This window comes from Lepidochelys olivacea (genome assembly GCF_965140295.1).
Source record: "Lepidochelys olivacea isolate rLepOli2 genome assembly, chromosome: 1".
Classification (NCBI taxonomy): Eukaryota; Metazoa; Chordata; order Testudines; family Cheloniidae; genus Lepidochelys; species Lepidochelys olivacea.
In genome coordinates, this window is record NC_140411.1 from 2,497,013 (window position 1) to 2,519,626 (window position 22,614).

Genomic DNA, 22,614 nt, shown 5'->3' on the forward strand with positions numbered 1-22,614 from the left:
TGCGTCAGAGAAGTTTGTAAATCTCTTTGCATCCCCTCATTTTGCAATCTCAGCGTCTGCAGCTCCTGTTGCAAATTTTCCTTCTCATCTTTCCAGATTTCATGCTCCTCTGCAAACTTATTCACAGCCTGATACATAATCCAAACAGCAGCATTTCTCATTTGTTCTTTTTTTAGGAGTGGGAGTGCCACAAGTCTGATATTTTAATAATATGTCATTCAAACACCCTTCCCTGAACAGGACAGGAACAGCGTTTGGCAGCCGGAGAACAGAGCCCAGATCCTCACATGCCTATCTCAGTAAACACCCCTCCACCATAACCGGAAGGTTCTGGGCTTCCCCTTCAGCCTCGGTACGATGACCGCTCACTGTCTGTGTTTCCAAACCCGAGCCACAAATAATAGGTCAGAACTGATTCAGCCCAATATTTACATTAGTTGGTCAACACCAGTGATCCAGGATAGCAACCTCTTACCAAGAAGCCAGTCCAGAAACAGCATTCATTCAGTGGAAAAACCGATTCACATAGACATGACAGTAAACCGTCCTCTGCTATCAAATATTAACACTAGGGAATGGTCTTTCATGGCTCCCAGTGGAGAGGATGACTGTCCGACCAGTGAAAACGTCCACAAGAATTATCCGCAATACACAGGATTTCATTGAGAAGGAATTACACAAGCGGTGATGGGTTATATCAAGCACATAACTCCTGTGTTAGACAAAGCTATACAAGAAGAGCTTTACAGTCCCCTAAATGAGCCTCTGTTTCACAGAGATATGCTAGCAGTTCCTGTGCGGGCCCCACTCAGTGCTGCTTGGCACACAGAGAAGGGGGTTGCCAATTTTATATACGGCTTCTTTTCTCTTTGTCTGTTCTTCTCTGCCCTCTGGTCTGTCTCGGATGCCCTCGAGGCAAGGATTTGACTGTGTTGAGAACTGCTGGGCTCTGTGCTGAGGCAGAGAGGAATTGGAAAGAAAGAAAAAGTAAAAGAAGCAGCTCTGTAAAATCAGGATGGAAGGTAATCATACAGGACAATCAGATTCAAACCACAGAGGATTTCCCTCTAGGCCAAACTCTAAAGTTACAAAAAGAAATCCAGGAATACACCTTCTTCTCAGCACAGAGAAAATCACAAGCCAAAACAAAAATAAGCTAATGTATTCCCTTGCTAGTACTTAGCGATTTGAATGGAGTCGGATTGCTTGCTTCCTTGATCTGTGTCCAGAAAGCACTCGGAACAGAGAGACCAAAACCTCCCCCCCCCGCCCCCTGCCGCTCCCGGCTCTGCCCCCAGATTTGAAAGTATCTTGTCCCCTTATTGGTCCTTTGGGTCAGGTGCCAGACAGGTTACCTGAGCTTCTTAACCCTTTACAGGTAAAAGGATTTTGGGCCTCTGGTCAGGAGGGAGTTTATAGTACTGTATACAGGAAGGTTGTTACCCTTCCCTTTATATTTAGGTCACCAGTAGTAAGGGACCTTCCGAAGGGAGAGGAGAACTCCTGGGCTCTCCGCTGAGGCAGAGAGGAATTGGCTGTGTGACGTTGCACTCCATATGCTTTTTGGAAATATATTTATGAATATGAATCTGACCTTAATGGCATATGCTTTCTGTGTGAAATGCCTCTTGTCATGTGTTATTGGAAAAGGTACAATCGACTGAATGTATTCATCCTATTTGTATGCATGTATCATTTTTATGACTGAAGGTAGGAATATGAAGTATAAACTTCTACTACTGATGTAGTCACGCTAAGTGAGGGCCATGAATGGTATTTCAGGAAAACGATGGCTCCATTTAAGTCAAGCAATTGGCTGTGAATGGGTTTTGTCCTGTATGTTTGTGGGACACCTGCAAGCAGGAGGGGCAATGGGGGCCCTGCAAAGAGAGGTGGCTGATACTGGAATACATCTTAAACCATGTACTTCTCCATCAGGAACTGGGAGAGGGTCAAACCGAAACAAAGGACTTCCACCTTTGGCTAAATCCGTAACTATCCTCACTGTGTGCAGCACGTTTTATTGAAGGATCTTCAAAACACCTAGGAAAGAAAAGTCACTATGAACATGTCCCCATTACACAGATAGGCAAATTGAGGCACCAGGAGGCATAAATTTGCCGAGGTCACACAGAGATTGTGTGGAAGGAAAACGGATAGGACCCAGGAGGACAGATAGGACCCCGGAGTCCTGACTTCCCTGCCGTAACCACAGTTTCTCGTCATGCCAGAGCCACGGTTTCCATCATGCAATTCAAACCAAATGCGGTGGGTGGGTGGGAGTGCACGAAGAAGATGACTGAGGCAGGGAAGGGGGGCTGATCACCAGTGCGAGGTTGGTATACTGGCTCTCCAGCCGCAATATCATTGGGATGGGGTGCAGTGAACAAGGGGTGCAATTTAAAAGGGAGAAGAGGCACAAGCCCTTCGGGAGGTGACATGGGTGCATGGAGCAAGACGTAATCAAGGGGGTGGCAAGTTAAGGTTAGGGGAAAAGCAGGCCAGGGTGGGGAGGAAGAGCAGAAGAAGGATCTGCTGAGGTGAGGGCGGGACAGGCAAACTAACAAATACAAAAAGAAAAGGAGTACTTGTGGCACCTTAGAGACGAACCAATTTATTTGAGCATAAGCTTTCGTGAGCTACAGCTCACTTCATCGGATGCATACTGTGGAAAGTGTAGAAGATCTTTTTATACACACAAAGCATGAATAAATACCTCCCCCCACCCCACTCTCCTGCTGGTAATAGCTTATCTAAAGTGATCATTCTCCTTACAATGTGTATGATAATCAAGTTGGGCCATTTCCAGCACAAATCCAGGTTTTTTCACCCCCCCTTCCAAAAACCTCACACACAAACTCACTCTCCTGCTGGTAATAGCTCATCCAAAGTGACCACTCTCCCTACCATGTGTATGATAATCAAGGTGGGCCATTTCCAGCACAAATCCAAGTTTAACCAGAACGTCTGAGGGGGACAAGGGGGTAGGAAAAAACAAGGGGAAATAGGTTGCCTTGCATAATGACTTAGCCACTCCCAGTCTCTATTTAACCCTAAATTAATAGTATCCAATTTGCAAATGAATTCCAATTCAGCAGTTTCTTGCTGGAGTCTGGATTTGAAGTTTTTTTGTTGTAAGATTGCGACCTTCATGTCTGACATTGCGTGACCAGAGAGATTGAAGTGTTCTCCGACTGGTTTATGAATGTTATAATTCTTGACATCTGATTTGTGTCCATTTATTCTTTTACATACAGACTGTCCAGTTTGACCAATGTACATGGCAGAGGGGCGTTGCTGGCACATGATGGCATATATCACATTGGTGGATGTGCAGGTGAACGAGCCTCTGATAGTGTGGCTGATGTGATTAGGCCCTGTGATGGTGTCCCCTGAATAGATATGTGGGCACAATTGGCAACGGGCTTTGTTGCAAGGATAGGTTCCTGGGTTAGTGGTTCTGTTGTGTGGTATGTGGTTGCTGGTGAGTATTTGCTTCAAGTTGGGGGGCTGTCTGTAGGCAAGGACTGGCCTGTCTCCCAAGATTTGTGAGAGGGTTGGGTTATCCTTCAGGATAGGTTGTAGATCCTTGATGATGCATTGGAGAGGTTTTAGTTGGGGGCTGAAGGTGACGGCTAGTGGCGTTCTGTTATTTTCTTTGTTAGGCCTGTCCTGTAGTAGGTGACTTCTGGGAACTTTTCTGGCTCTGTCAATCTGTTTCTTCACTTCCGCAGGTGGGTATTGTAGTTGTAAGAATGCTTGATCCAGCTTCTGGAATCAGACGTCTCAGGTAATTATTATTTTTTGTGCTTTAACCAGTTTGAGGACTGTCTTGTCTTTGTGTCTATCCGTCTTCCCCGTGGTGTGTGTGTGAATCTGGGAGCCATCTCTGTCCGGAGACTGGCTGACCAAGGGGTCCCCGTCCCCATGGTCTGAATAAGTGGAATCTGCACAGCTGCAGCCGTACCACGCCTTGGGTATAACCCCTGGTGTGAAAGCAAGGGCAGTTGAGGCAGTAGCCTGTGGGCTCCTTTCTGTGTGTTGCACCGGGCACCACTCTGCTGAGCCCGAATTTCCTTCTTGTGTGAGTGCTGTGTGAAGTCCTCCTGGATGGGTAATCAGAAGTCTAAGGTAGAACAGTTCCCTAAGGGAACTCCAGCTTATTTTATGTATTTTAGGAGGGGTCCGGACTCTTGTAGGTTTCTTGAAAAATGGTCCAAATTAGCTCTAGAGAACCCCCAAATCACAGTGGCTACTGTTAGGTTCTTGGGACAAGGATCGAGTGGACACTTTAAAAAGCAAACTCGTCCTCCCAAAAACCAAATTGGAGAGAGGAGAAGTAGACTGCTCCATGCAGTGGTGGGAAGAGGCAAATCGTAGATGGACTGAGTCAAAACTCACCTCTCATAAAAATTCTATCAAAAAACTAACAGTTCAATTGGATGCAGTCTCTCCCACCACTAGTCCGAGCGCTCCCCTTTGCCCAGTCCTGTGCAATGATCCGGATCAAACCCGGATCAAACTCCTGCGCAAATAAGAAATCAGAAAAGGAAAAATCTTACTCAGGAGCACGGTGATAGAAATCGCCCAGTGGCTTATTTTTCTGCAACCTTGGACCCTGTAGCCCAGGGTTTACCCCCTTGCCTACGCGCTGCAGCTCCTGCAGCTCGCCTGGTCGAGATGTCTGAGTCCCTTGTCCTCCGCTCTCCTCTCGCTCTCATGGTTCCCCATTCTGTGGAAACTCTCCTTCTGCAACGCAACACGGCTCACCTCTCCTCTGCTCGCCTCACTAGGTATGAACTTTTGCTGCTTTCAGCCTCACATATCACTACTAAGCGCTGCTCCCGGTTAAACCCTGCTACCCTCCTTCCTTTACCTAGTGATGGTGAACCCCATGACTGCCTTGCAACTGTCTCCGCTATCACTGTCCCGCGCCCCGACCTTTCAGATGTACCTCTCCCTAACTCTGACCTGGTATTATTCACTGATGGGTCCTGTTATAGAAATGACCAAGGCCACCTTCTTGCAGGGTACGCTGTGGTCTCTCTCTCTGAGACCATAGAAGCTGTGCCCTTACCCTCTGTGACCTCTGCCCAGGTGGCTGAACTGATTGCTCTAACCCGTGCCTGCTTTCTAGCCGAGGGGCTCTCTGCAACTATTTTTACTGATTCTCGGTATGCCTTTGGGGTTGTGCATGACTTTGGCACCCTCTGGCAGGCTCGAGGTTTTCTTACCTCTACTGGTACCCTTATCAAGAATGGCCCCTACATTGCCACCCTCCTGTATGCAGTTTTACTACCGTCTGCCTTGGCAATTGTTAAGTGTACTGGCCACTCAGCGGCAGACACCGAGGTGGCAAAAGGTAATGCCCTTGCTGATGCTGCTGCAAAACATGCCACCACTATAAAACCTTCACCAGAAGCGTTTCTTGGTCCCCTCTCTGTCTCTGTAACGCCACCATCCCTGTCTCATCTCGCTCAGCTCCAGGATTCTGCCCCAGAAACAGAGAAAGACTCCTGGAGTGCTTTGGGTTGCTCTTTGCATTCTGATTCCCTTTGGCGATCGCCCACCGGTACCTTTGTAGCCCCCCTCTCACTCTACCCATCTCTAGCCGCCCTGCTACATGGTGTTTCGCATGTCGGCAAGGAGGGGATGGTCTCTGCTATGAGGAAGGCGGGGTGGTGGGCTCCTCATTTCAGCTCCTATGCAACCCGCCACTGTGCCGCTTGTGTTACTTGTCAAAGCCACAATGTAGGCAAATCTGTAAAGGTAACACAAGGGTTCCGGGGTTTGCCTCAAGCACCTTTCCTACACTGGCAACTTGATTTTGTACAAATTCCAAAGTGTCAGAAATATTAATTCATTTTACTTATAATATGTCTGTTTTCGGGTTGGATTGAAGCCTTTCCCTGTCGCAAAGCTGATTCATAGTTGCATGTCTGTTAAACCACATTACCCCTACCAAGGGAATTCCTGCCACTTTGTCTAGTGACCGGGGAACACATTTTACTGGAAAAATTGTTCAACATCTAAACCAGGTATTACATGTCACCCACCTGTTGCACTGCCCTTACCATCCACAGAGTGCAGGGGCAGTTGAAAAGCGAAATGGTGTGCTTAAAAATAAGCTGGCAAAAATCTGTAGTTCCGCAGGGTTAAACTGACCAGCTGCTTTACCACTGGCCCTTATGGAAATTCGGTCATCCCCATCCCAGAGACACAAATTGAGTCCATTTGAAATCATCATGGGACGTCCTATGGGAACAATGGCTACTATTACCCCAGCCCCAGACCTAAACCTAACTCACAGCACGCTCCTCCAATACTGCAAAGGGTTAATGCAAGCTGTGAGCTCCTTCCTTTGGCAGGTGCGAGCAGCTTGGCCGAGGGAACCCACCTCTGCTGCAATGTCACACCCCTGAGCCTGGTGATTGGGTCTGCCTGCAGCACCACCTTTGGAAGCACGCCTTGGAACCCTGGTAGAAGGATCCGTACCAGGTACTGCTCACCACCCAGACAGCAGTGAAATTATCCGGCATCGCTGCATGGATCCACGCCTCACAGTGTAAGCCAGTGCCCCCTGACAGGGACCCAGCACCTCTGCAAGACCACGCCGAACCAGCTTCAACCCCAGAAGACAAAGAGGAACAGCCTGCAACACCTTACAATCTGTGCTCTCGTAAGGGTTGCCAGAAGCAGAGGGTAAGCAGACAGCAGGACCCAACAAACAAGAAGCAGTAGTGAGCCTAGCGCCTGCTGCCTGGTGGACGTAAAACCGTGACTGCGGTTCCCTCGAAAGAGGTTGTCGGAACCAGAAAGGGTCCTGCTTCCAACATGTGTCCTTTGAGAAGCTTAATCCTCAGCTACTGTGTCCTGAGGTTCTGGGGAATCCAGAGTGACAGTGACAATTCTTTCATCCAACAACAGGTGCAGATAGCCCAGATCCTGAATATTTCTAATTGCTGGGTCTGCAGCCACATCCCAGCTCACTCACAAGCTAGTATCCCCACCATGGCAATCCCTGTGAATTCCTCAGAGCTTGCTGGAGAACCCTATCCACTTAAAAGGACATGGAAGGAAAATGACACTTGGGGGCTGGGAAAAAACATGTGTTCCTAAACTTATAAGTGTGGTGAAAGGAAAGGGCCACTGGTGCTGGGTGTGTAATGGGACAGGGCTGAATGTAGGGAGGAGCAGCTGTCTCCAATACATCGTGTCCCATGGTGTATGGGACTATTCAAACAAGGTTGGAGAATGGTGAACCAGGTATGGAAAGATAAACTTCCTCTCAACCTGAGACCAAACCAAAGATTCAATCTCTTGCTCCCCCTACAGCCTCCCTGAGAAAAACAGCACCATCTACAAATGTCCTGTGAATGCTACCTCTTCTCCCAGTGAAAATCATCCTGTGCCCTTTGGGGGATACTATGCCTCCTTCATAAATTCTTACATGTCAAAGGGTTACAGTCAACCCTTCCCAGCTTTAATGGGACATCCCTGGGTTTGTGGGGAAAATGCTTACACTGTGTTACCAGCAAATTGGTCAGGTATCTGTTATCTTGCTCAGCTTTTCCCACAATTCCGGGTGCTTCAATCCCTCCCACGAAATCGCCTCCGTAATTTCAGGCAAAAAAGGAGGGACTTGCCAGATGCTAAATGGTATGTGGATAACACAAGCCCCCTAACTTGGGAAGAAGCTGCTGGTGTTTCTTTAGTCCCAGTAGGGGGGGTAATCCATCATGCAAAAAGGCTTTTAAGGTTACAAGTGGTGGTTGAGATCATGGCCAATGAAACAGGAGAGAGCTTAAAAGCTCTAGCCAAAGAAGCAGGAGCGGTCCGACAAGTGGCCCTCCAAAACCGTTGGGCATTAGATATAATACTGGCAGCCAAAGGAGGGACCTGTGCTCTAATTGGAACAGAATGCTGTGTTTACATACCTGATAATACTAATGAGGTAATAAATCGTGCTAGCCATCTGGAGCAAATTGCATACCTTCCCCATGAAGAACCAAGTTCCTTGTGGAAATAGATAAGTAACTTATTCAATTTCTCTAGTCTGGGAAATTGGTTGTTACAAGGAATCCTGACTATCCTATTTAGAATTCTAATAATCTTTGTGTGTTTTCAATTGATTTCTTGGTGTATCCAAAACTGCACAAGACACACCATCCATCAGGTTACCCCTAACCAGAGTGCTAATCTAATGTTGTTAAATGTCACCAGTGAAAGTAATGAAAAAGAACGATTGATGTATGGAATCCAGTAAGTCATCAGTCATGGGCGTAGCCTTGACCAAAAGGGGGGATTGAGGAAGGATAACATTGTATAAGTATAACATTGTATAAGGGGACATGCTGGATACATTGTATATGAGAGGGCATGCCAAAACATGTTACAAAGTATTTGAGGGAGCACACGTAGGGACAGTTAGCTTTTGAATGGAGAAGCAATTAAGATAGAGCCAGCACGTCTAAGAAGCAGGCATCAGAATGGAAGGTGTGAAGGGCAATTAGTTAAGTTAACTGGAAGCTCTTAAAGGAGTTTGTTAAGGGTGCAGGTAATTGAAGATACGTGACTGGTCTCAGGGATCTCGAAGGGTGGTGACTAAAATCTTTTTCTTCTTTTGTCTGTAACTTCTCTGTAACTTGTTCTCCAAAAAACTATATAAATTAAGAGACACAAGCCCCACTCGGGGGGCTCACTTCTAAATGTATTAGCAGAACAGCTTTGTTAACAAAACAGAGTGGTCTGATAAATTGTGAATCTGAGTCAAACATTGACACTACAGCGCTAATAAACAATGGTCACATAAACACCACTCTATACCGGAAACCTACTGACCGCTATTCCTACCTACATGCCTCCAGCTTTCACCCTGATCACGCCACACGATCCATTGTCTACAGCCAAGCTCTGCGATACAACCGCATTTGCTCCAACCTCAGACAGAGACAAACACCTACAAGATCTCTATCAAACATACAATACCCACCTGCGGAAGTGAAGAAACAGATTGATAGAGCCAGAAGAGTTCCCAGAAGTCACCTACTACAGGACAGGCCTCACAAAGAAAATAACAGAACGCCACTAGCCGTCACATTCAGTCCCCAACTAAAACCTCTCCAATGCATTATTAAGGATCTACACCCTATCCTGAAGGATAACCCAACACTCTCACAAATCTTGGGAGACAGGCCAGTCCTTGCCTACAGACAGCCCGCCAACCTGAAGCAAATACTCACCACCAACCACATACCACACAACAGAACCACTAACCCAGGAACCTATCCTTGCAACAAAGCCCGTTGCCAACTGTGTCCACATATCTATTCAGGGGACACCATCACAGGGCCTAATCACATCAGCCACACTATCAGAGGCTCGTTCACCTGCACATCCTCCAATGTGATATATGCCATCATGTGCCAGCAATGCCCCTCTGCCATGTACATTGGTCAAACTGGACAGTCTCTACGTAAAAGAATAAATGGACACAAATCAGATGTCAAGAATTATAACATTCATAAACCAGTCGGAGAACACTTCAATCTCTCTGATCACGCGATTACAGACATGAAAGTTGTGATATTACAACAAAAAAACTTCAAATCCAGACTCCAGCGAGAAACTGTTGAATTGGAATTCATTTGCAAATTGGATACAACTAACTTAGGCTTGAATAGAGACTGGGAGTGGCTAAGTCATTATGCAAGGTAACCTATTTCCCCTAGTTTTTTCCTACCCCACTCCCCCCCCCCAGATGTTCTTGTTAAACCCTGAATTTGTGCTGGAAATGGCCCACCTTGATTATCATACACATTGTAAGGAGAGTGGTCACTTTAGATAAGCTATTACCAGCAGGAGAGTGGGTTTGTGTGGGGGTGGGGGGTGAGAAAACCTGGATTTGTGCTGGAAATGGCCCAACTGGATTACCATACACATTGTAAGGAGAATGATCACTTTAGATAAGCTATTACCAGCAGGAGAGTGAGGTGGGAGGAGGTATTGTTGCATGGTCTCTGTGTATATAACGTCTTCTGCAGTTTCCACAGTATGCATCCAATGAAGTGAGCTGTAGCTCACGAAAGCTCATGCTCAAATAAATTGGTTAGTCTCTAAGGTGCCACAAGTCCTCCTTTTCTTTTTGCAAATACAGATTAACACGGCTGTTACTCTGAAACCTAACAAACACAGAACTTCCAAGGGGGCCTGGGCAGGGGGGAATAAAATGGGGAACAAGGGTTGGGCAGGGTGGGCAGCAAGGGAAAGGGGGGCAAAGTGCTGCAGGCAGGTCAGTGGGCAAAGCATTTTGTATGGGGGGAGCCCACCAGCCAAATGCACCTGGGAGGGGGGCACTTGTACAACTCAGTCTTTGACAAGGATCTTGAGAAAGGTGAAGCAAGCAGCTGTATTGAGGGGTGACGAACAGGTTGAGGTGGTGGTCGGTGGAGGGGGCAAAGGCAGTGGTGGGGGGGTAGATGGGCTAGTGGGAGGACTCCACGCCACTCCCCCAGCTCCCCAAAAGGGGGATATCTACCACCACCACAGGAGCAAAGATGGAAAGTCACTCAGTCCAGCCAGAAACCCCCTCCACAGTGTCCCACACCAGTCCTCCTCTTCCTAGTCCTTGACGACAGCAGCAGCAGCCTCCAGTGCAGCTGCAGTGAGCTCAGCTATCACCAAGGAGAGACCCCAGGGATGGTGCTGGGGTCCCTCACTTCCCTCGGGAGAGCAGGCAGGCAGGGGCCCCAGATAAGAGCAGCAGCAGCCAGGAAGGCCTCTAGCCAGCAGGGAGTCAAAGAAAACTGGCTAGCCATTGCAGTGAGGCCTTACTGAATTCCAGGATGCAGGCGGGCTCATCTAAAGGCTCCTCCCCCAGCCTTGTAGGAGGAGCCACGAGATCCAAGATCCAGGTGAGTGCAGGGGACGAGAAAGCAAGAATAACTGGTTCTGGAGTGGAGCTCATAGGGTCCAAACTAGGGATCCAGAGGGGGACACTGAGGCCAGAACCCTTTTTAGCACCCACTCCTCCTCAAAGCTCCCTAGAAAACCAGTGGTCATCACCCATCCCTCCTGTGTCTGGATGCTTGAGACAAGGGAGGAGCAGAAATAGTCCCCACATTTGCAGAGCACCTCACTGTCCAGCATCCTCCTGAGGCTGTGGATTGTCATTTGGCCAGTGCCAGGAGGAGGCTGATGAGGAGGTCTTGTCACTCAATGGGGCCCTGGACAAGGTGTGCATATAAGAAGAGGTGTGGGGAAAAGTGAAGCCAGAACCTCCACAGGTCTCCTTCACACAGAAAAAGGGCAAGCATTGGGGATTGGAGTGAACCATTCCAAGTACACACCCATGCTCACAGCTTCATGAAGGAACCGCCAACCGATATCCCCAGCAGGCTGCGGGACCAGCATGGAGTCTAGGCTGGCCCACCAAGATTCCTCATCCTCCCCCGCTCTGCAGACCAAGGAGCCTGTGATTGTTGGCCATCCCCAGAAGCTGGGATGTCCAACCATCTTACTGCTTGGCCCTGAATTCAGTCCTGAGCTTGACTTTTTGCTGCCCCTCCCTGACTGAGGAACTGGGGCTCATAACTGACTGTCTGCTGCTTGGCCCTCAACACAGGCCCAAAGCATAGACTCTTTGCTGCCCTGCCCCGATGGAGGGCTTGGAGTCGTAACTGTTTGCTCCTGAAGGCAGTCTTGTCATGGGCTCAGTTCTGATGGAGAGACCATGGAGACAGCAGGGAAGCACAAGGACTCCTGTGTTCTGTCTGCCATTCTATGTGTGTCCTTGGCCAAGTCACATCTCCCTGTACCTCAGTTTAGCTATATGTAAAATGGGGATATGTTCATCGTGACTTTCCCTTGCAAGGTGTTTTGAAGATCCTCCAATGAAAGATGCTACATGGCATTATGACAGTTACTAATGAGAATTACTGATCTCTGATCCCTTAGCGACAGCCCCATGTGCCTGCAGAGAGTGTTTGTATCAACTCTCAGTCATCTGAATTCACATCTCTGTCTACTCTCTATCCATCCATCCTGGGCATTTACAGGGTATCAGACCCTATGGGGATCAAGTCATTATCCCTAATTTTCTTGCTAATCAACTATAATTTTTAAATATACACAACTACACAGAGTAGCCAATTATGCTGTGACTCAGCACAGAGCCCAAGAGTTCTCATCTCCCTTTGGGAAGTTCCCTTAATTACTGTTTACTCCTAAAACTGTATAAATAGCGCAGAAGTGCAGACAGGCTTGTCTCCACCCGCTTTGCACTCAGATGCTCTTTTCTCCATTAAAGGCTGAGTGAACCCAACTGGGATTGCACAGAGCTCCATTATAAACGGTGCACAGCTCTGTGTCGTCTGTCGGTGTGGGATGCTGCTGCAGCTGCTGGGGTGAGTGGGGTGTGGGTCACGGTGACCTGAGGGGGATTCCCAGGGAAGACATTTCTCTCTCAGAATTCACAGGTACCCAGCAATTGGTGCTTGAGAAACCCCGTGCAACTTGGGTGTGATGGAAAAGAGAATAGGTCTGTTATCCTTTCTGCTCTGCACAGACATTAAACATTCCAGGGCCTTGCCACAGGAGATGAGTTTCCTCCCATATCATGGGCCAAAATGTCCCTGTATGTTGTGCCCCTGAAGCTGATGGCCTCCAGCCCCAAGGAGGCTGCATTTCAGTGGCACAGTGGATCCTCAGTATTATTTATTCCAGAAGTTGCCTGATCTGTTCTGTCTGAACTTTTTTTTAAAAAAGGTTAAGCCAGAAGCAGATGCCCACCATGATACATTTCAGGCCAAACAGTTAATGTTCGGCAAACTTATAAGCAACTGAAAATGAGGATCTCTGATTCCACGTGTCAGACACCCGACACTCAAGGCGGTGCCACCAGCACCACCTACAATGCCCAATCCATTTGTGAAACCCATTCAGCGACACTGAAACGGTCATTGTAATTCAGTGTTCCCTTATACTTGTGTTATGAGACACAGTAAATATACATTCCTGATATATTTTATTTATGGATAGATTCATAGTGTTTAAAGATGGAAGGGACCATATGATCATCCATTCTGACCTCCTGAATAACACAGGTCATTAAATTTCACCCAGTTACCCATTTACTGAGATCCACAATTTGGGTTTGACAAAGGCCCTGTCTACACTAGAATTTCATATCATAAAATCACAGAGCCAAATGGTGAGAAGGGATCGCAAGGGTCGTGTAGTCTAACCCTCTGCTAAAATTCAGTATTTGTTGCATGTAAACCATTCAGGACAGATGGCTATCCTGCCTCCTTTGGAAAACCTACAGAGAAGGAGCTTCTACAACCTCCCAAGGCATGTATTCCGGTGTCATAGAATCATAGAATCATAGAATATCAGGGTTGGAAGGGACCCCAGAAGGTCCTCTAGTCCAACCCCCTGCTCAAAGCAGGACCAATTCCCAGTTAAATCATCCCAGCCAGGGCTTTGTCAAGCCTGACCTTAAAAACCTCTAAGGAAGGAGATTCTACCACCTCCCTAGGTAACGCATTCCAGTGTTTCACCACCCTCTTAGTGAAAAAGTTTTTCCTAATATCCAATCTAAACCTCCCCCACTGCAACTTGAGACCATTACTCCTCGTTCTGTCATCTGCTACCATTGAGAACAGTCTAGAGCCATCCTCTTTGGAACCCCCTTTCAGGTAGTTGAAAGCAGCTATCAAATCCCCCCTCATTCTTCTCTTCTGCAGGCTAAACAATCCCAGCTCCCTCAGCCTCTCCTCATAACTCATGTGTTCCAGTCCCCTAATCATTTTTGTTGCCCTTCGCTGGACTCTCTCCAATTTATCCACATCCTTCTTGAAGTGTGGGGCCCAAAACTGGACACAGTACTCCAGATGAGGCCTCACCAATGTCGAATAGAGGGGAACGATCATGTCCCTCGATCTGCTCGCTATGCCCCTACTTATACAGCCCAAAATGCCATTGGCCTTCTTGGCAACAAGGGCACACTGCTGACTCATATCCAGCTTCTCGTCCACTGTCACCCCTAGGTCCTTTTCCGCAGAACTGCTGCCTAGCCATTCGGTCCCTAGTCTGTAGCTGTGCATTGGGTTCTTCCGTCCTAAGTGCAGGACCCTGCACTTATCCTTATTGAACCTCATCAGATTTCTTTTGGCCCAATCCTCCAATTTGTCTAGGTCTTTCTGTATCCTATCCCTCCCCTCCAGCATATCTACCTCTCCTCCCAGTTTAGTATCATCTGCAAATTTGCTGAGAGTGCAATCCACACCATCCTCCAGATCATTTATGAAGATATTGAACAAAAACGGCCCCAGGACCGACCCTTGGGGTACTCCACTTGATACCGTCTGCCAACTAGATATGGAGCCATTGATCACTACCCGTTGAGCCCGACAATCTAGCCAGCTTTCTACCCACCTTGTAGTGCATTCATCCAGCCCATACTTCCTTAACTTGCTGACAAGAATACTGTGGGAGACCGTGTCAAAAGCTTTGTTAAAGTCAAGAAACAATACATCCACTGCTTTCCCTTCATCCACAGAACCAGTAATCTCATCATAAAAGGCGATTAGATTAGTCAGGCATGACCTTCCCTTGGTGAATCCATGCTGGCTGTTCCTGATCACTTTCCTCTCATGCAAGTGCTTCAGGATTGATTCTTTGAGGACCTGCTCCATGATTTTTCCAGGGACTGAAGTGAGGCTGACTGGCCTGTAGTTCCCAGGATCCTCCTTCTTCCCTTTTTTAAAGATTGGCACTACATTAGCCTTTTTCCAGTCATCCGGGACTTCCCCGCTTCGCCACGAGTTTTCAAAGATAATGGCCAATGGCTCTGCAATCACAGCCGCCAATTCCTTCAGCACTCTCGGATGCAACTCGTCCGGCCCCATGGACTTGTGCACGTCCAGCTTTTCTAAATAGTCCCTAACCACCTCTATCTCCACAGAGGGCTGGCCATCTCTTCCCCATTTTGTGATGCCCAGCGCATCAGTCTGGGAGCTGACCTTGTTCGTGAAAACAGAGGCAAAAAAAGCATTGAGTACATTAGCTTTTTCCACATCCTCTGTCACTAGGTTGCCTCCCTCATTCAGTAAGAGGCCCACACATTCCTTGGCTTTCTTCTTGTTGCCAACATACCTGAAGAAACCCTTCTTGTTACTCTTGACATCTCTGGCTCGCTGCAGCTCCAGGTGCGATTTGGCCCTCCTGATAACTTTCCTACATGCCCGAGCAATATTTTTATACTCTTCCCTGGTCATATGTCCAACCTTCCACTTCTTGTAAGCTTCTTTTTTATTTTTAAGATCCGCTAGGATTTCACCATTAAGCCAAGCTGGTCGCCTGCCATATTTACTATTCTTTCTACTCATTGGGATGGTTTGTCCCTGTAACCTCAACAGGGATTCCTTGAAATACAGCCAGCTCTCCTGGACTCCTTTCCCCTTCAAGTTAGTCCCCCAGGGGATCCTGGCCATCCGTTCCCTGAGGGAGTCGAAGTCTGCTTTCCTGAAGTCCAGGGTCCGTATCCTGCTGCTTACCTTTCTTCCCTGCGTCAGGATCCTGAACTCAACCAACTCATGGTCACTGCCTCCCAGATTCCCATCCACTTTTGCTTCCCGCACTAATTCTACCCGGTTTGTGAGCAGCAGGTCAAGAAAAGCGCCCCCCTAGTTGGCTCCTCTAGCACTTGCACCAGGAAATTGTCCCCTACGCTTTCCAAAAACTTCCTGGATTGTCTATGCACCACTGTATTGCTCTCCCAGCAGATATCAGGAAAATTAAAGTCACACATGAGAATCAGGGCATGCGATCTAGTAGCTTCCGTGAGCTGCCGGAAGAAAGCCTCATCTACCTCATCCCCCTGGTCCAGTGGTCTATAGCAGACTCCCACCACTACATCACTCTTGTTGCACACACTTCTAAACTTAATCCAGAGACACTCAGGTTTTTCTGCAGTTTTGTACCGGAGCTCTGAGCAGTCATACTGCTCCCTTACATACAGGGCTACTCCCCCACCTTTTCTGCCCTGCCTGTCCTTCCTGAACAGTTTATAACCATCCATGACAGTACTCCAGTCATGTGAGTTATCCCACCAAATCTCTGTTATTCCGATCACGTCATAGTTCCTTGACATCACCAGGACCTCCAGTTCTCCCTGCTTGTTTCCAAGGCTTTGTGCATTTGTATATAAGCACTTGAGATAACCTGTTGATCGCCCCTCATTCCCAGTATGAGGCAGGAGCCCTCCCCTCACAGACATTCCTGCCTGAGCTTCCTCCCGGTATCCCACTTTCCCACTTACCTCAGGGCTTTGGTCTCCTTCCCCTGGTGAACCTAGTTTAAAGCTCTCCTCACTAGGTTAGCCAGCCTGCTGGCAAAGATGCTCTTCCCTCTCTTCGTAAGATGGAGCCTGTCTCTGCCCAGCACTCCTCCTTCATGGAACACCATCCCATGGTCAAAGAAACCAAAGCCTTCTCTCCGACACCACCTGCGTAGCCATTCGTTGACTTCCACGATTCGACGCTCCCTACCTAGGCCTTTTCCTTCCACGGGGAGGATGGACGAGAACACCACTTGCACCTCCAACTCCTTTATCTTTCTTCCTAGAGCCACATAGTCCGCAGTGATCCGCTCAAGGTCATTCTTGGCAGTATCATTGGTGCCCACGTGGAGAAGCAGGAAGGGGTAGCGATCCGAGGGCTTGATGAGTCTCGGCAGTCTCTCCGTCACATCGCGAATCTTAGCCCCTGGCAAGCAGCGGACTTCTCTGTTTTCCCGGTCAGGGCGGCAGATAGATGATTCAGTCCCCCGGAGGAGAGAGTCCCCGACCACCACCACCCGCCTTCTCCTCTTGGGAGTGGTGGTCGTGGAACTCCCAACGTCAGGACATAGCATCTCATGCCTTCCAACCAGCGGAGTCTCCTTCTGCTTTCTCGCCCCAGACATATCATCTCGTCCACTCTCCGCAACGGTACCTGTGGAGAGAACATGAAAGCGGTTAGTCACCTGTGTCTGTGTTACTGGAACCCGGACATTCCGCTTACCTCTTCTGGAGGTCACATGTTGCCAAGCTTCTTCACTGGCCTCTTGGCTCCTCTGTGCAACCTGCTCTATATCTGTAGAGCTTTGTGCCCCTAGTTGTGTCCTACTGTTCTCAGAGTTAGGAAGTTCCTCCTGATATTTAATCTAATTCTGCTGTGCTGTAGTTTGAACGCATTGCCCTCTGCAGGAAGAGAGAACAACTTTTCTCCATTTTTATGGCAGCCTTTCAGGTATTACCTAAGAAGATAAGAACATAAGAATGGCCATACGGGGTGAGAGCAAAGGTCCATCTAGCCCAGTATTCTGTCTTCTGACAGTGATCATTGCCAGGTGCCCGAGAGGGAATGAACCGAACAGGGAATCATCAATTGATCCATACCCTGTCGCCCGTTCCCAGCTTCTGGAAAACGGAGGCTAGGGACACCATCATGGGTAATAGCCATTGATGGACCTATTTGAAGACTGCTATCATATCCATCCTTAACCTCCTATATTCCAAAATAAAACATACCAAGTTCCTTCAGCCTTTGCTTGTATGCCTTACATTCCGTCCCTTGGATCATCTTTGTCACTCTCCTTTGGACCTTTTCCAGTGTCTCTACATCCTTCTTGTACATTGGTGACCAAAATTGGACACAGTATCCAGCTCAGGCCTCCAGTTGAGATCTAACCAGTGCCAAGTTGAGTTGTACTATCACCCACAATGACTTGCATGCTACGTCTCCACTAATGCAACCTAATATTGTATTTTCTTTTTTTGCAATAGTAAAAAAATCCACACCCATAAAAGATACAGTTATATCAGCCTAACCCCAGTGTAGACAGCATGAGGTTGATGGAAGAATTCTTCCATTGATCTAGCTACCACCTCTCAGGGAGATGAATTACCTGCACTGACGAGAGAACCCCTTCTGTCAGTGTAAGTAGTGTCTACACTGAAGTGCTTCAGCAGCCCCACTGTAGCAGTTTAAGTGTAGACAAGCCCTCAAGCAGATCTTCCTGAAAAGCATCAAACCTGGACCTGCAGACATGTGGAGTTGGAGAATCCACCATTTCCTTTTGCAGCATGTTCCAATGGTTAACCACCATTAGTGCTAATTATTTGGCCTTTATTTCCAACTGGAATTTGTCTGGCTTCAGCTTCCAGCCATTAGACCTTGATCTGTATTTTCTCCTAAATAACAGAGCCTGTTATTACCAACCGCTTTCTCCCCATGAAAATCTCCACTTGTCTTTTTGATAAGATAAATAGATGGAGCTCTTTATGTCTCTCCCTGTCTGACATTTTCTCCAAACTTCAATCTTTTTTGTGGCTCCTTTCTGAACCCTCTCCAATTTCTCAATAGACTTTTTGAAGTGTGGATCCCAGGACTGGACACAGACGGTTTCACCAATGCCATGTGCAGAAGTAAAATCCTTCCCCTTCTCCAACTCACCACTCCCCTGTTTATGCATCTAAGGGTCGCATCATTCCCTTTGGCCACGGTATCACACTGGGAACACACGATGAGGTGGTTGTCCACAATAACCCCTACATCCTTTTCAGGGTCACATCTTTCAATAACATAGTACCCTAGTCTTTGGGTCGGGCCTGCATACCTTGTTTCAAGAGGATAACTTTGCATTTGACTTTGTTAGAACCTTCCACTCACATTTTGAGTAAACAGGTGAATGGGAACCTCCCCAGAGCATGGAATCTCTAGCTTGGCTTTGTTTGCATTAATGCTATGTCTAGACTGGCTGAGATTTTCTGCTGAAAGGTTAGTGGAAGTTCTGGATGGCTTTGCAGAAATGGGTTTCCCCAATTGCGAAGGTGCATTAGAGGTTACACATATTCCAGTTTTGGCACTGGGCCATCTTGTGATTCATTTTTCTCCGTGGTGTTGCAGGAGCTCTTGGCCATTGTTGTGGGGTCACCACCGAGGATAGCATTCAAGTTCTTATAAAAATGGCAAGTCTCGGGATCATCATGAGAGGGACCATTTGCCTCCCCTGCCTTCTGGCCCATGTGCCTCAGCTCCTTCCCCTTTGCTCTGCACTGCGGTGTGTCCACATCACAGCTCTTTTCCCACAAGCTGCGTGAAATCTGCCCATAGGTATCAAACTTCCTGCAGCTGGAGTGCAGCTGGCACTGCACAACTTCCTCTCCCAAAATACTTAGGAGATCCAGCAGCTCTGCAGTGGTCCAAGTGGGAGAGTGTTTCCTGGGTGGAGCAGCCATGGCCACCTGGGAAAACGTGATGTAAACTCTCCATGCCGAGCAAACAGGAAGGGGAATTTCTAAATTCCTGGGCCTTTAAAGGAGGAGTTCAAACCTCTGACAAGAGTGGTCAGGATGGGCATTGTGGGACACCTTCCAAAGGCCTATTGCTTTAAAAAAATCAATTGCAAGTGTCTACACTGGCACGTCACTGACAAAACTTTTATGTAAAAAGCCTTACAACTCTTGTCAAGGTAGTTTTACTGAGTCACTGAAACAGCTGAGTTCCGCCATCAAAAGTGGCTTTGCAGAGTGTCCTCCTCCACTGTTGCTGCCTTTTGGTGAAAAAAATTGGCAGTGTAGAAAAGGCCCAAGGAACAAGGATTGATAACCAGTATCCATACTCATGTTTCCAGCTGGTGTCTATTAAGGTTTCCCACACCATGATGTGTGGGAATTATTGTAGCACAGAGCACCATAAAATATGCAATTGACATTAGTGGGGTTATTTCTTCATAATTCTTATCTCTGAATAAGGAAAATGTCATTTTTCAATGTGTGAAGATCAGTCAGTTTGCTTCATCCATCAGAATATCCCCCAGTAGTGCATGTAGTGTCTCATATTAACACTGTCTCTCCAACCAGGCATTTGTAATGAGACCATCACCCTAGGCCTGGACACATACAGGAAGTTGGGGGTACATACGGTATATGCAGAAGATATCGGTCTGCCTTCTCCCCTACTCCATGCCAGATTCCAACACAACTGACTTCACCAACCCCTCCACCTTCCTCCTGCTGGGCATTCCTGGCCTGGAGGCGGCCCACGTCTGGATCTCCATCCCTTTCTGCACCATGTATGCCATAGCCATAATGGGGAACTTCACCATTCTATTCATTGTGAAAAGCGAGCCGAGCCTGCATGGACCCATGTACTATTTCCTCTGCATGCTAGCTGTCACCGACCTGGTCCTGTCTACGTCCATCCTTCCCAAAACCCTGAGCATCTTCTGGTTCAATTCGGGGGAAATAGATTTCAATGCCTGCCTCACCCAGCTGTACTTCATTTACTGCTTCTCATGGATGGAGTCTGGGATCTTTGTGGCCATGGCTTTCGATCGCTACGTGGCCATCTGCAATCCCCTGAGATATTCCACTATCCTGACAAACCCCGTGGTGGCCAAGATTGGCCTGGCCATGGTGCTGCGTGGTGGCATGCTCATACTGCCCTATCCCTTACTGGCGAGGCGGTGGCCATATTGCAAAACCAACATCATCCCCCACTCTTACTGTGAGCACATAGCCGTGGTGAAATTGGCCTGCGCAGACATCCGCATCAGCAGTTACTACAGCCTCTCTGTGGGATTCTTTTTTTTTGGTCTGGATGTCTTTTTTATCATCATGTCCTATATCCAGATCCTCAGGACCATCTTAAGCCTCCCCACAAAGGATGCCCGGCTCAAGACTTTTGGGACTTGCGGCTCGCACCTCTGTGTCATCTTAGCCTTTTACATCCCAACTCTCTTCTCTGCCCTCATGCACCGGTTTGGCCACAATGTGCCCCTGCATTTACACATTCTCACTGCCAACATGTACCTCCTTGTGCCCCCCATGCTAAACCCCATCATCTACGGGGTGAGGACTAAACAGATCCGGGACAGGCTGCTCCGGGTCATTACTCATAAAGGGGCCTAAAGTTTTCTCCTGGTGCTCTGGCTCTCTCACTAAGCAACGAGCAGAGCTGGCTGCTCACATGGTGCTGGGCCCTCTTCCCTGAATCACTGACTGCACAGTCAAAGTGACATTAATCCTTTCCTGACCTTACTGTGCTGTTTCAGTGGGACAAACTGAGGCATCCGTCTACATAGAACTCATAAAATTAGAAAGGAGGAAACCCCATGAGTTAAAGTAACAGGACCCCGGTGGCCCTGCCCACTTCTTTCACCAAGGTCCCGCCCCTGTTGCTCACTCCTCTCCTCCCCTCTGCATATCACTCACTGGATCATTACCGCCTCTCACCCACCTTGATGCATGTGCACTTCCAGGGGCTAGTTAGGCTCTTGAAATCTTATGTTTTTAACAGATAACTTAGCAATTAGCTGACAGGAATTCAGTATCACATTCCTATATACAAGTAATAGAATTAAATTAATAATCCACTCACTCAAGTCTCATACTAAGATGTTCTGACATCTTTTGGCTCTGGTTCGGTTTAAACATTTCATGTATCTCCTTACTTTGTTACTAACTCTGCAGAGAGAGATAGAGACCCCATCAGGCCTTCTGGGAGGGGAGTGGGGTCTGGGAGGGAAGTGGGGTACAGTGGGTTAAGGCAGGGGGGCAGACACATCTGGGGTCCATGAAACATCAGATTGGCCATACTGGGTAAGATGAATGGTCTATCTAGCCCTGTATCCTAGCTCACAACAGCGCCCAATACCAGATGCTTCAGAGGGAATGAACAGAACTGGAAAATTCTGAGTGATCCATCCCCTATTGTCTCAGCTTCTGGCAAACAGAGGCCAGGGGCACACAGAACATGGCGTTGGCTTCCTGGCTAATAACTACTGATGGACCTATCTTTCATTCAGTTCTCTAGTTCTTATTGGAACCCTGTTATAGTTTTGACCTTCACAACATCTCCTGGAAAAGAGTTCTGTTAGGATATAGATATTCAGGCCTGTCTGTAAAGGCCTATACTCTAAGAATTTAGGTGTATTCTTATCACTTGGCTAGTGATAGAGGTATAAAAGAAAGAATCAAAACCACTGTCTGCCAGTGTAAGGGCCTTCTCTCACTGTGACAGTTTGTGGCCCTGTGCTTAGGCTCAGGCCTTTGGCTAAGCAGCAGAGGCAGCCATAAGCTGGGAAGCGACTGGTCACATCCTCACATTCCAAACTAGTCACATTGAAATAAGGTGCTATTGGGCTGTTAGGCACTATCAGGACAGGATTGTATTCCTATCACCTCCAGAGAAAGGGAAGTGCCTAGAAAATGTAAAAGGAAACGTAGTTTGATAACATCCTGTCTGGCAAGAACTCACTTATCAATAGCTGGGATGTGAAATCCTCACTTCTGTATTGTTTTCTCATTATAGTTCCCACTTTGCTGTTGTTTGTCTGTATAATCTCTGTCTGGTTCTGTGATTGTTCCTGTCTGCTGTATAATTAATTTTGCTGGGTGTAAACTAATTGAGGTGGTGGGATATAATTGGTTACATAATCATGTTACAATATGTTAGGATTGGTTAGTTAAATTTCAGGAAAATGATTGGTTAAGGTATAGCTAAGCAGAACTCAAGTTTTACTATATAATCTGTAGTCAATGAGGAAGTGACTGGGTGTGGGTGGGGG

The 22,614-nt window shown here is 47.6% G+C and overlaps 1 protein-coding gene and 1 pseudogene across 2 annotated transcripts in view; one reads left to right on the forward strand and one right to left on the reverse strand.

Annotated features, from left to right (window-relative positions):
• LOC311514588 (olfactory receptor 52R1-like) overlaps positions 1 to 22,614 on the reverse strand; it is a 272,348-nt pseudogene that overhangs the window by 85,939 nt on the left and 163,795 nt on the right. The window lies entirely within an intron of this gene.
• Positions 19,973 to 20,956, forward strand: LOC311514586 (olfactory receptor 52M1-like; the record flags this gene model as incomplete). Its single annotated transcript, XM_084617153.1, has 1 exon — positions 19,973 to 20,956. One exon carries the CDS (start codon positions 19,973 to 19,975, stop codon positions 20,954 to 20,956), a length of 984 nt encoding a protein of 327 aa, XP_084473279.1.